We start from the raw sequence: 12,051 nt of genomic DNA on the forward strand, positions 1-12,051 counted from the left end.
GGATCATTCTGCCTAGTGCAGCATTCAAAGTGGTCTCTACCTGTTGAGAGAGCCAGAGAGGCAAATTAGGATAGGCAACTTTGTTTAAATCAATGGAACGGTATGGACGAGACTCACATGGTAGATTAGATACGTTCATAGACTTTTTATAACAATTCTTTTGAAAGCGTGCTCAATTTTGAAGAAATGATAAAATTAAGCCACACATGTTTGCGCTTTCTACTTGCAGTGGACGAGAAAACGATCAGTTCAAAAAGCATGTTGGTGGTAATAAACAGCCAAAATTTGACCAAAAAATCATGATCAAATGGCTGAAAATTTTCACATCAAGAAAACCACGTAAATGTCGTCTATTTGGTCAAATATAGTCAAAGCTATCTCTTTATTTTTCTTCCTTAAAGCAGAAACAGGACTGCTAGCTGGAAGATCGTTAAATATACTAAGAATATTATGTGAATTTCAACAGGAGTGACAGACAGGTTGGGCAGAGAAGAACAAAGTTAAACAGAAAAAGGAAGATAAGACTCACACATAATGAGTAGTTGTCTTTATTGCTGAATTCATACGCTTTTTTATAAGGCTCGCTTCACAAAATAATGATAAAGAAAATAATAATAATGATTTTTGTTGTACAATGTAACCGTTTTGATTCTCCCAAGGTACCTACTCATTTTCACACTCCCCCTCAAACGGGAGTGTGTACATCTATCACACCTTGTTTGGCCATGAGAAAATTGAACTGATCTTGATTTAAAGACTTGGTGAATATATCTACAATCTGGTTTTTGGTTGATATGTAGGCTGTTTTGATGAAACCAGAAGTAATGCAATCACGCATAGCATGACAGACTATTTTAATGTGTTTTGTGCACTCATGAAACACCAAGTTGTTTGAAATATGCAAGGCTGCCTGATTGTCACAAAATAAGATAGCCGACTCATGAACATCAACATGAAGACCCATAAATAATGATTTCAGCCATTTTAACTTACATATGTTATTTGCCATGGACCGATATTCATCTGTTGAAGATTGAGCTACAACATGTTGCTTTTTAGTTTTCCTTGAGATTAGATTGTCTCTAATGTAGGTGCAATACCCAGATGTGGAACACCTTGTCTCATTGCAAGCTGCTCAGACTACATCACAAAAAGCTTTAAGTTGAAGTTGATTTTCTCTCTTCAAAAGTATACCTTGACTTGGATTTTTCTTAAGATAATTCACCCCATGAAGAGCTACTTTCATGTGTTTTGCTGTGAGTTGCTGCATTTGCCTGCTAAAACATTCAACACAAATAGGATGTCCGGCCTTGTCACGGTTAAGTAAATTCACCTTCCAATTAATCTACAATATATAGATGGATTTTTTAATACCTCTTCATCTGAGGTCGTTGAGTTGTGATGCTGCTCCATTGGCGTAACAAGTTGCTTGACATTTAAATAATCAGTCTCTTCCAAAGTGTCCATAATGTTTTTTTTTTTGGAAAGAAAAATACCATGTTTTGATCTTGCAAGCTCAATGCCCAAGAAGTACCTCAAAGTTCTTAAATCTTTCATATGAAATTTTTCATTGGGATCATTCTTGAACTCTACATTTTTTTTTTCATTGTTCCATGCAATTATAAGGTCATCCACGTATATTGAAATAGCCATGAATGTGGAATTCTTGAGGAGAACAAATAATGAATAATTTAACTTGTTCAAAACCATAATCTTTGAGTGCGTTTGAAAATTTTGAGAACCAACATCTAGGGGCTTGCTTTAGCTCATATTGAGATTTTCTAGGCTGACATACTCTAGTCTCCCCCTTTCCTCCATATCCTGCTGGACGGCTCATGCAAATCTCTTCTTGCAAATTCCCATGAAAAAACACATTTTCAACATTCAGTTGAGTAACTGCCAATTAAATTTTTTGGCCAATGTAAAAAGACATCTAACAGTAACAAGTTTTATTACCATAGCAAAAGTTTCATCATAGTCAAGCTCTTCAAATTTTTGCAGCTAGTCGAGGTTTGTGTCTCTCTATGGTTCCATTAGATTTGTATTTCTAAACACCCACTTGCAACCTATTGGTTATTGTCCATGAAGGAGTGACACCAACTCCCATGTTCCATTGTTTTCAAGAGCCTTTAATTATACCGCTATAACATTACGCCAATAACTAAACTGTACTACCTCACTATAGGTGAGAGGTTTGGTTTGTTTGGAGATAGGGAATGAGAAAAGCAACTAAATGAAACATAATTAGTTAGAGGATGTCGGCGGTCTCTTTTGTGATCATGTTGTGATGGAACATTGATTTCAGGTATGACAACGCCAAAATAAAAGTCCCTTAGTAACACTGAGAGCTTGGGTTTGCGAAGTGATCTCCTCAGTTCCACAGTTTGAACTTTGGTTCCTGGTGCACGTGAAAGGAATGTTTTCTTATTGAGAAGGTGGATCATTAGATGCTTGTCTAGAAACTTCGTTGCTATCTGCTGCATCATAAGTAATTGACAAAGGCAGGACTGTGTTGGGTGGGACACTTTTTTAATTTTTAAGAAGATGCATTTTCACAAAATTTGACACCACAACTGGTAAATAATTTTTGTGTGTCAAGGTTATATACTCTATATGCCTTTTGGCCATATGAGTATCCTATAAATATACATCTATGTGCTCATTGATCAAATTTATGCTTAACATTCAAATTTGTAGCATAGCACAATCACCCAAAAATTTTGAGATGTGAAAAATTAAGCTTTTTATTATATAATTTTTCATATGGTGATTTACCATGAAGCAATAGAGAAGGTGTCCTATTTAAGAGATAGGCAGTTGTTGAAACACATTTGCCCCAAAATTTATGAAGAACAGTTTGAAAACGCAATGCTCACACTACACACAAAAGGTGTCGATGCTTTCTTTCAACAACACCATTTTGTTGTGGTGTTTTGACACAACTATGCTCATGAGCTACACCATGTGTTTGAAAAAAATCAGTCATCTATTGTGAAAAAAATTTAGCTCTATTCTAATTATTTGGATTTTGACATTAAATTGATTTTCAACAAGTGAAAAAAAATTGCAACAATTCTTTTGTTTGATGTTTGGTGCCTCATAAGAAAAATCCATGTCATTTTCGTAATATGCACCCTTTAGAGACACTTGAGAATAAGGTCCCCATATGTCGCAATGTATCAACTCAAGAGACTTTAATGAACTGATTTCGTATATTTCAAATGGCAAGCGTGATTGTTTTGAGAGAAAGCAAACATCACAACTACAATCCTTTAACTTAATCATAGAGTCATAAGTTTCAAGTAAATTATTCCTAGAAATCGAAGGATGACCGAATCTCCAATGCCAAACATCTATCAGTGGGTTAAAAGAAAATATTACTAAAGATTGTACGGGTTCTATGTTGCTAGAGACTTTTAAGTAGTACAATAATGGTCTTGTAGTTCCAGTTCTGTATGAGACAACTGAGATGAGAAAAGACAACAACATCGTTAGAAAACTTCAGTAGCTTGCTGATTGAGAGCAAGTTGAACTTAAATTCAGGGACAAAGAAAACATGATGCAAGATTAAAGAAGGCGAGATTTTAACGGTTCCAACATGAGTGGCAAAAACTAATCTATTGTTGGGTAAACAACTGGGAAGTTGATATTCAAGTCTAGAAAAATCAGAAAACAGAGAAAGAGAGGATGTCATATGGTCACTAGCACCACTACCTAATAAACAGTCATCGGTTTGAGATGAGAACATATCAACAAAGTGGGCCTGTGAAGAAGATGATTTTTTATTCAACATTTGAATCAGCTTACAATACTCCTCCATAGTAAGTGCAGGGATTTTGGACTCTTGTCTCTGGCTAGCGTTTTTTGAGATTGGATATCCATGTAATTTGAAGCATTTTTCTCTGATGTGTCCAATTCCTTGACAATAGGTACAAGAGATTTGTGCATGACTATTGTTTCTGGTTTTACTGAATCAGATGTTCATAGTAGCTAGACATGTGTTTTCGGTAGATGGCAGAGAAGTCGTGCCTTCCTTCATTTTTCTTTCTGAATGACCAATGAGCATACCTTCCTTAAGGGTGGTAGAGGATCTATGAGCAAAATATGTCATTGAATGGTACTATAGGTGTCGTTTAGCTCCATTAGGAATTGTATAACTTTTTCTTCATGTTTTTTTTCAACAAGAACCTTCAACGCTCCACAGATGCAGCTTGGTAATGTGTCATAAGAAGACAACTCATCCCAATGTGGCTTTAACTTTGTAAAATATGTTGCAACCGATTGGGATTCTTGTGAGCCTGCTGATGGCATATTTTATCTGAAACCTTTTGGGTGCAGTGGTTTGTATGAATCTATCCTTCAAATCAAGATAAAACCATGTTGTTGCAACGCAACCAGTAAATATATTCAGCAGAACTCATTTCAGGTTGAGAAATTGATCCATCAATGAATCCTAATTTATTTTTCGTTGCTAAGGCCATTGACATGGATTAACTCCAGGTTGAATGGTTGTTTCCATTAAGATGTTGGGAGACAAGCAGAGCTCCTAGCCTCCTAGGTTGTCTGAATGATGCAAGAAATAGGGATTCACAAATTCAGCAGCAAAGTCTGAGGCATTAGGAGGAGCATTAGTACTTGTTGATGTCATATTAGATGAACCATTATTGTGATGTGTAGATGAAGCCATACATACAATGGGAATTTCAACAGACGTAACAGAGAGGGTCAGAGAAGAATAGAGTTAAACGAAAAAAGGAAGATAAAACACAAACAGAAAGCGTAGTTGTCTTTATTGTTGAATTTTATAAGGCTTCCTTAAAAAATAATTACAAAGAAAATAATAATAATGATTTTTGTTGTACAATGTAACCGTTTTGATTCTCCACTCCCAGATTTCTTTTCTGAAACTCCTGGAATGTATCCACTCATTTTCACATGTTAAGCTTTAGAAACACATCTAACAGTCTTTCTTTTATGTCCAGAAGAATTTGTTATGGAAATTCGGAGGCGCTTCTTGCATTATTGTAAAACTCGCCACGAACGAACTTGATTGAAGATCGATTTGCCTGGTTTGCCGACACGGTGGGGCTAACTGTTGTAAATATACTTGCTTTTACAGTTCTTATAAATTTCATAATTTTTTATTTAGCTGTTGAAATATAAAATAAAACAGAAGCTTTAAATCGGTGAATGATCAAGCGGATTCAGAGTAACCAATTCGACTCATTTTCCTGTTTTTGCAACAGTAGCTAGTCTCGTGAGCCACCGTCAAACTGGCGGTACACAGTATCGGTTTTCAGCAATGTATCGGCGTGAGTCGACCCATATCAGCATGTGGCAGGTGAATGCAGACTCTGACGAAGTTTTGAAGAGTCAGGAGATGCAATAAAATAAAAGCTTTGTCAACCGCGCTCGTCATCTCTCCCTTCTTTCTTGTCTTCGTTGCCAACCTGACCAATGGCAACCACGCCGTGGTCAAATATCACACGCCTTTCATATCTTTTAACTCTGCTTCTGGCTGTGCTGCAATTTCCTGCTCTGCTGCACGCGAGCGATGAGGATTATTTCGACATTAAATATTTTCGGAGAGGGAACGACTACCTTTACGCATGGTGCTCCAGAAGCATACTTGGGTTGTCGCAGACCGACGGGCAAAACGTGGAGCAGCTATTTCGCTCCCTTGTCGACTCCGTTAACCCCACTGGCTTCTTCAACACTTCCGTCGGCGAAAGTGCCCCTTATGCAACCTATGGCCTCTCGCTCTGCCGCGGTGACTTGACCGCCGATACATGCCGGAACTGCATCGCCAACGCCACCGAGAGCGCCAAGGAGGAATGCCCGAATAACAGGTCCGCCATGATATGGATCGGCACCGATTGCTTGCTTCACTTTTCCGATACGCGATTCTTCGGGTCCGTTAATCCGAGCTGGCTGGCATGGGCATACAACGCTTCGACCACGCTGTTGAGAAGTATGCAATGAGAAAAAACAGAGATTGCAAGTGAAGGAAAAACTGTAAGACAGTAATTACGTGGTTCGGCTTGAAGCCTACATCCACGAGAGAAAGGGGAACTCTTCTTCATTCTGTTTTTTTTCACACCTTTACAGCAGGGGATAGGAACAGATTTTTAGGGATTAACAAGAATCTTCAGTTGCTGCCGTTAGAGATGCTCCTTGATCACGACAATCTTGGTGTGGATGATTTGATGAGGAACACACACCAGATCAGCGTCCAATCTTCTCCCAAAAGTGGTAGATCTTCTAATATCTCTTTACGAGATTTTCGTCCCATCTCTTTGTAACTAACAGTATAATGAATGTATGACGATCTCTTCCAAGAGATTTTGTAAGAATGTCAGCAAGTTGAAGTTCACTTCTGACGTGTGGTGTTATAATGGTTCCATCCTGTATTTTTTCTCTGATGAAATGGCAATCGACTTCGATGTGCTTAGTACGTTCGTGAAAAACTGGATTTGCTCCAATATAGATAGCAGCCATGTTGTCACACATTAACCTCATGGGCTCCTCTACTTCAATCTTCATATCTTTCAATAATGCTTTTATCCATACTAATTCACACGTACATGACGCCATAGCTCTGTATTCTGCCTCTGCACTTGATCGGGCCACAACCGATTGTTTTTTACTTTTCCAAGTCACCAAGTTTCCTCCGACAAAAGTACAGTATCCTGTTGTAGATTTTCGATTGTTTGGATCCCCCGCCCAATCAGCATCACAGTAACCAATGACATCCATTTTCTGATCTCGTTTCATCACGATCCCTTGTCCAGGAGTTCTTTTTAAGTATCTCAAGATTCTGTGAGCAGCTTCAACGTGTCTTGACTTTGGGTTGTGCATAAATTGACTTACCAGGCTGACAGCATAAGTGATGTCTGGTCGAGTGACGGTCAGGTATATGAGCTTCCCAACCAATTTCTGAAAACTTTGAACATTTTCAATTCCTTCTCCTTCATCTTTCTTCAATTTGCAATTTATCTCAAGAGGTGTGTCTGCAGCCTTTGCTCCCAGGCATCCAGTTTCCTTTAAGAGGTCTAGAGTATATTTTCTTTGGCATATAAAGATTCCATTTTCTGAGTGCGCCACCTCTATACCCAAGAAGTACCGTAGGGTTCCAAGGTCTTTTATTTCAAATTGCTGATTGAGATAAGTTTTGACGTGTACCATGAACTCTTTATCATCACCTGTCAATATGATGTCATCTACATAAACAAGTAGAATAGTTATTTTTGAGGATCGAATAGCAACAAACATTGTATAATCAGCGCTGCTACGCTTAAATCCAATCTTAGTTAGTGCTTCACTTAGGCGTGAAAACCACGCTCGAGGGGACTGCTTAAGGCCGTAAAGAGCCTTTTTTAGTTTGCACACATACCCTTTCTTATGTTGTATGCCTTGAGGAACTTCCATGTAAACTTCTTCATTGAGTTCTCCATGAAGAAAAGCATTCTTGACATCAAGTTGTGCTAGTTTCCACCGTTTGATTGAAGCAACTGAAAGAAGAGTTCTTACTGTATTCATCTTAGCGACTGGAGCAAAGGTTTCATTGAAGTCTACTCCCTCAGTTTGAGTGAAACCTTTTGCAACGAGGCGAGCTTTGTACCGTTCGATAGTTCCATCATTGTGATATTTGATCTTGTATATCCACTTACATCCGATGACTTTCTTCCCTTCAGGCAGTGGCACTATCTCCCAGGTTTGATTTTTGTTCAACGCGGACAACTCTTCTTGCATAGCTCTCTGCCAGCTTATGTTTGTATTAGCTTCCTCATAGTTTTTTGGCTCATGATGAGAGTAGGTATTGAGAACATAGGACTTGTATGGCTTTGATAAGGTATTGAAATTGATGTAGTTTTCTATGGAGTGGTTGTGTTGAGTCGATAAATAGGTATAAAAGTCATTCAGTTTTGATGGTGGTCTAGAGGGACGGGTTGATCTTCTAAGGGTTGGTTCAATGCTTTGATTTTGGTTAGACAACAGTGGCTGCAAATCTTGGTTTAGGTTACTCTCTTGGTTTTGGTTTTCTAAGATGGTAGGTTCACTAGGTTGCTGGTTTTGGTTTTTGGTATGAGTTTGAAAAATATCAACAAGAGGAAGAGAGAGAGGAGCTAGAGCAAGAGGAGCAGTAACAGAGCTAGTGCCTTGATCTTGAGTCTCCCCCTGACTTGGTGCCTCATAATAGGATTCATTCTCAAAGAATTTCACATCCCGAGTTACAAAAAACTTTCTTGATTTTGGGTCAAAGCATTTGTAGCCACTTTTCTTGCTTGAGTACCCAAGGAAGATGCATTTCAAAGCTCGCTTTTCAAGTTTGTTTCGAAATCTCTCTTGTATATGCACAAAACATTTACACCCAAAAATTCTTAAATGTCTAATAGAGATTGTTTTGTGCATTAGAACTTCAAGAGGAACTTGATTTTCAATACTAGAACTGGGAATTCTATTAGCAAGATAGCAGGCAGTACCAACTGCTTCTGCCCAAAAAACTTGAGGTACGTTCATATGCATCATAAGGGCACGGGCAATATTAAGAAGCTGTCTGTTCTTTCTTTCTGACACCCCATTTTGTTGGGGAGTCCCTGAACATGTAAGTTGAGGTTGTATCCCTTTTTTGTTCAGGAATTCCTCAAACTGTTGGTTCACATATTCCCCCCATTATCAGATCGAAGCTTCTTAATTTTTGCACCATACTGAGTGTATACCAAATTGTAATAATCTTGAAAAACCTTAACAACTTCACTTTTATTTCTAAGAAAAAATATCCATGACATGCGAGATTTATCTTCGATAAAAGACACATAATACCTGTATCCCGTATTGGATTCCACAGGAGCTGGTCCCCACACGTCTGAATGTACCAAATCAAAAAAATCCGTAGATCGATCAGTGGATGTTTGAAACGGCAGCCTAGTTGACTTCGAATATTCGCAAGCATCACAAGAGTGTTCATTAATGGTGACATTAGGAACACGTATTTTCAAGCTTCTGTCTGAAATATGCCCAAGTCTTGCGTGCCACATCTGGTATTCTTGCCTCTTCTTTTCATTATTGGTGTGTACTAAGAAGCTTGACTCTGGAGTCTCCACCATATAAAGCCCATTTTGTTCCCGTCCTCTACCAATCTCCCTCTTCGTTTCCAGATCCTGAAATATCACATTCTTGGGAGAGAAAACAGCCATACAATTGTAAGTCTTTGTCAACTTGCTAACTGACATCAAACTAGTGGAGAGATGTGGTACATAAAGAACTGAAGATGATTTATTTTCAAAAAAAGAAAATTTTCCAGTTCCATCAACTGCAATATGTGATCCGTCAGCTGAGAAGACGGATTTTTTGTTCATATGATCAATAGTGGTCAGCCTTGTCAGATCATTTGTCATCAACAACCCATATAGATTTACTAGAATGTGTGAGGAGGGCAAGGTTGTTACCTTCAATAGAGTTGCTGACCGGTTGAGAAGAGACGAGGTTCGTTTTTGAGAATTTTTGGAAAAATTTCTCTAAGTCCTCTTTTGTAACAAAATGAGCAAGATCAACTTGAGGAGTGGTTGTTGCCTTGTCTCTTGCAGGTTTGCCGACGAGTTCCCAGCATCTTTCTCGAAGATGACCCGTTTTTTTGCAATGAGAACATTTTAGTTTGCTGCGGTTTCGTTGAAAATTTCCGCCACCACTTTGATTTTTTGAATCGCCTTTCCATGTCTCGCCTTTCCATGTCTTGGATTCAGATCGAGCTAGACATGCCATCTTCTCTGGATTTTCTTCATATATGTCTGTGGGATTCATAACTTTTCTTCTGGTGTCTTCTCTTTGTATTGCTTGGCAAACTTGATTATAGCTTGGCAAGGGAGTGGTCATGAGAATCTGGCTACGAAGATTCTCATAGTCAGGTCCAAGACCAGCAAGCACTTTAAATATTTTGTCTTCATCGAATCGCTTTTGATAGATCTCGGCATCGGTAGTGGCTGGTCTGTATTGGGCGAGTTCATCATACAGGCTGCGAAGTTTGTTTAAGTAGAGGCTGGTTTGCTTACCATCTTTGGTGAGATTGGCAATGTCAAGTTGTAGCTGATAGACGCGGGCAAGGTTGTTTTGCTCGCTGTACATCTCTCTCAATGTATCCCATATTTCCTTCGCTGTTTCCTTGTATAGAAATAAACTAGATATGTGAGGTTCCATAGAATTCATAAGCCAAGCCATTACCATATCATTCTCAGATTCCCAATCTTCATAGTTGGGATCGTTCTTTGCTGGAGGTGTGATTCGTCCACTGATATATCCTACTTTGGATCGCCCGCTTAAGAATAGACGGGCAGCTTTAGCCCAACTGAGATAATTGGTGTCGTTGAGGAGAATAGAAGTGATCTTGAGTGTCCCATGGCTCTGATCGTGTCCTCCTTTCATACTGCTGGAATTTCCGCTAGATTGGTTACTAGACGTATCTGCCATGGCAGGAAATCACTTGATGACAGGCGATATTTAAAAACAATGGACTACTCCTTTCCGGATTCTCAAAAAAATCCCACCGATATCAGTCCCATGAGAAGAGACGAAAAAAAACAGAGTTGCACAAATGTAAGCAGCGACTAATTCTCAAAAAAGTCATTTAACGGACTTACGCAGAAAATCCATTGTCCTCTGTTCATTTCAACGAGTGTCTGCCTCTGTTCTCAACAAATAAATCACAATGGAAAAAAAAAAATTTCTTCAGATTTTTTTTTTTCCGTTACCGGGGACCTTGCCGACTGGTGGAGCTCCAATCAAAAACGAGAAACGAGGTTGGCAGGAGAAGATGGCAGCGAGGAAGGGTGAGATGGGCTAAATCGACATCTCTTACGATGATCTTTTAGGCGTTGCAGAGCAGACTTGATTGGATCGCCCCATTGCTGAAAAAAACTTAGAATTCCTGTTGCAGAGCAGACTTGATTGGATCGCCCCATTGCTGAAAAAAACTTAGAATTCCTTTTGCAGCGGCTCCTCACGAATCATCTCCAAGCTCTGATACCATGTTGAGAAGTATGCAATGAGAAAAAACAGAGATTGCAAGTGAAAGAAAAACTGTAAGACAGTAATTACGTGGTTCGGCTTGAAGCCTACATCCACGAGAGAAAGGGGAACTCTTCTTCATTCTGTTTTTTTTCACACCTTTACAGCAGGGGTACACCCATTATATAGGTTTCACTTATAAGATTGAGATATGAACAGATTTTTAGGGATTAACAAGAATCTTCAGTTGCTGCCGTTAGAGATGCTCCTTGATCACGACAATCTTGGTGTGGATGATTTGATGAGGAACACACACCAGATCAGCGTCCAATCTTCTCCCAAAAGTGGTAGATCTTCTAATATCTCTTTACGAGATTTTCGTCCCATCTCTTTGTAACTAACACACGCCATCTGACAACGTGAACGCCCAGAAGTTTCTGTACGGATTGGTGAAGAAGACTGGCAATAACCCGAGGATGTTTGGCACCGAGATAGAAGGGCAATTGGGCGGCTATACCAGCTACGGAATGGCACAGTGCACCAGAGACCTCACCATCGACAATTGCATCCAATGCCTCAGCACAGCTATGGAAGAGATAAAAAATAGGAGTTACAGTCTAGCCCTACCCTGGCTGTTTATTTCCTCCAGCTGCTACATCAGGTATGACACGAGCCCTTTCTTTGCAATCTCAACGCCACCGGCGCCACCGCCGTCTTCAGCATCAGCATCCCAACCTCCTGCCACTGTAGAATCTCCACCAGGTGAACTTCTTGTTTCATTTCCCCACTCTCTGTTTGCTTCCTCCATTTGCTTCCTCCAGGTCGAAGCTCATCGTTGCCGCACTGCACTGTCCAGAGATGGAGCAGGGGAGCTGCTGCAGCAGGGACAAGCTTATCTTGCCCCATGCTTTTGTTGTTGCCTCCCTTTGTTCAGATCATAGATTGATAGTGGCCTTTTGAGGACATTTCAAGATACCAACAACAATAATTGCTGGAAATTAATTAAGCTATATTTGTTTAGAAAATTTCTTCTCTTTAACGCATTCTTAT

General features: G+C 39.4%; 1 protein-coding gene across 1 annotated transcript; it reads left to right on the forward strand.

Moving 5' to 3' along the window:
• The first annotated feature begins 5,457 nt into the window (after positions 1–5,457).
• LOC116246937 (cysteine-rich repeat secretory protein 38-like) lies at positions 5,458–5,982 on the forward strand. Its single transcript, XM_031618858.1, has one exon. The coding sequence runs from the start codon at positions 5,458–5,460 to the stop codon at positions 5,980–5,982; it is 525 nt and encodes a 174-aa protein (XP_031474718.1).
• Positions 5,983–12,051: the final 6,069 nt, after the last annotated feature.

The sequence above is a fragment of the Nymphaea colorata genome, chromosome 2 (assembly GCF_008831285.2).
Source record: "Nymphaea colorata isolate Beijing-Zhang1983 chromosome 2, ASM883128v2, whole genome shotgun sequence".
Classification (NCBI taxonomy): domain Eukaryota; kingdom Viridiplantae; phylum Streptophyta; class Magnoliopsida; order Nymphaeales; family Nymphaeaceae; genus Nymphaea; species Nymphaea colorata.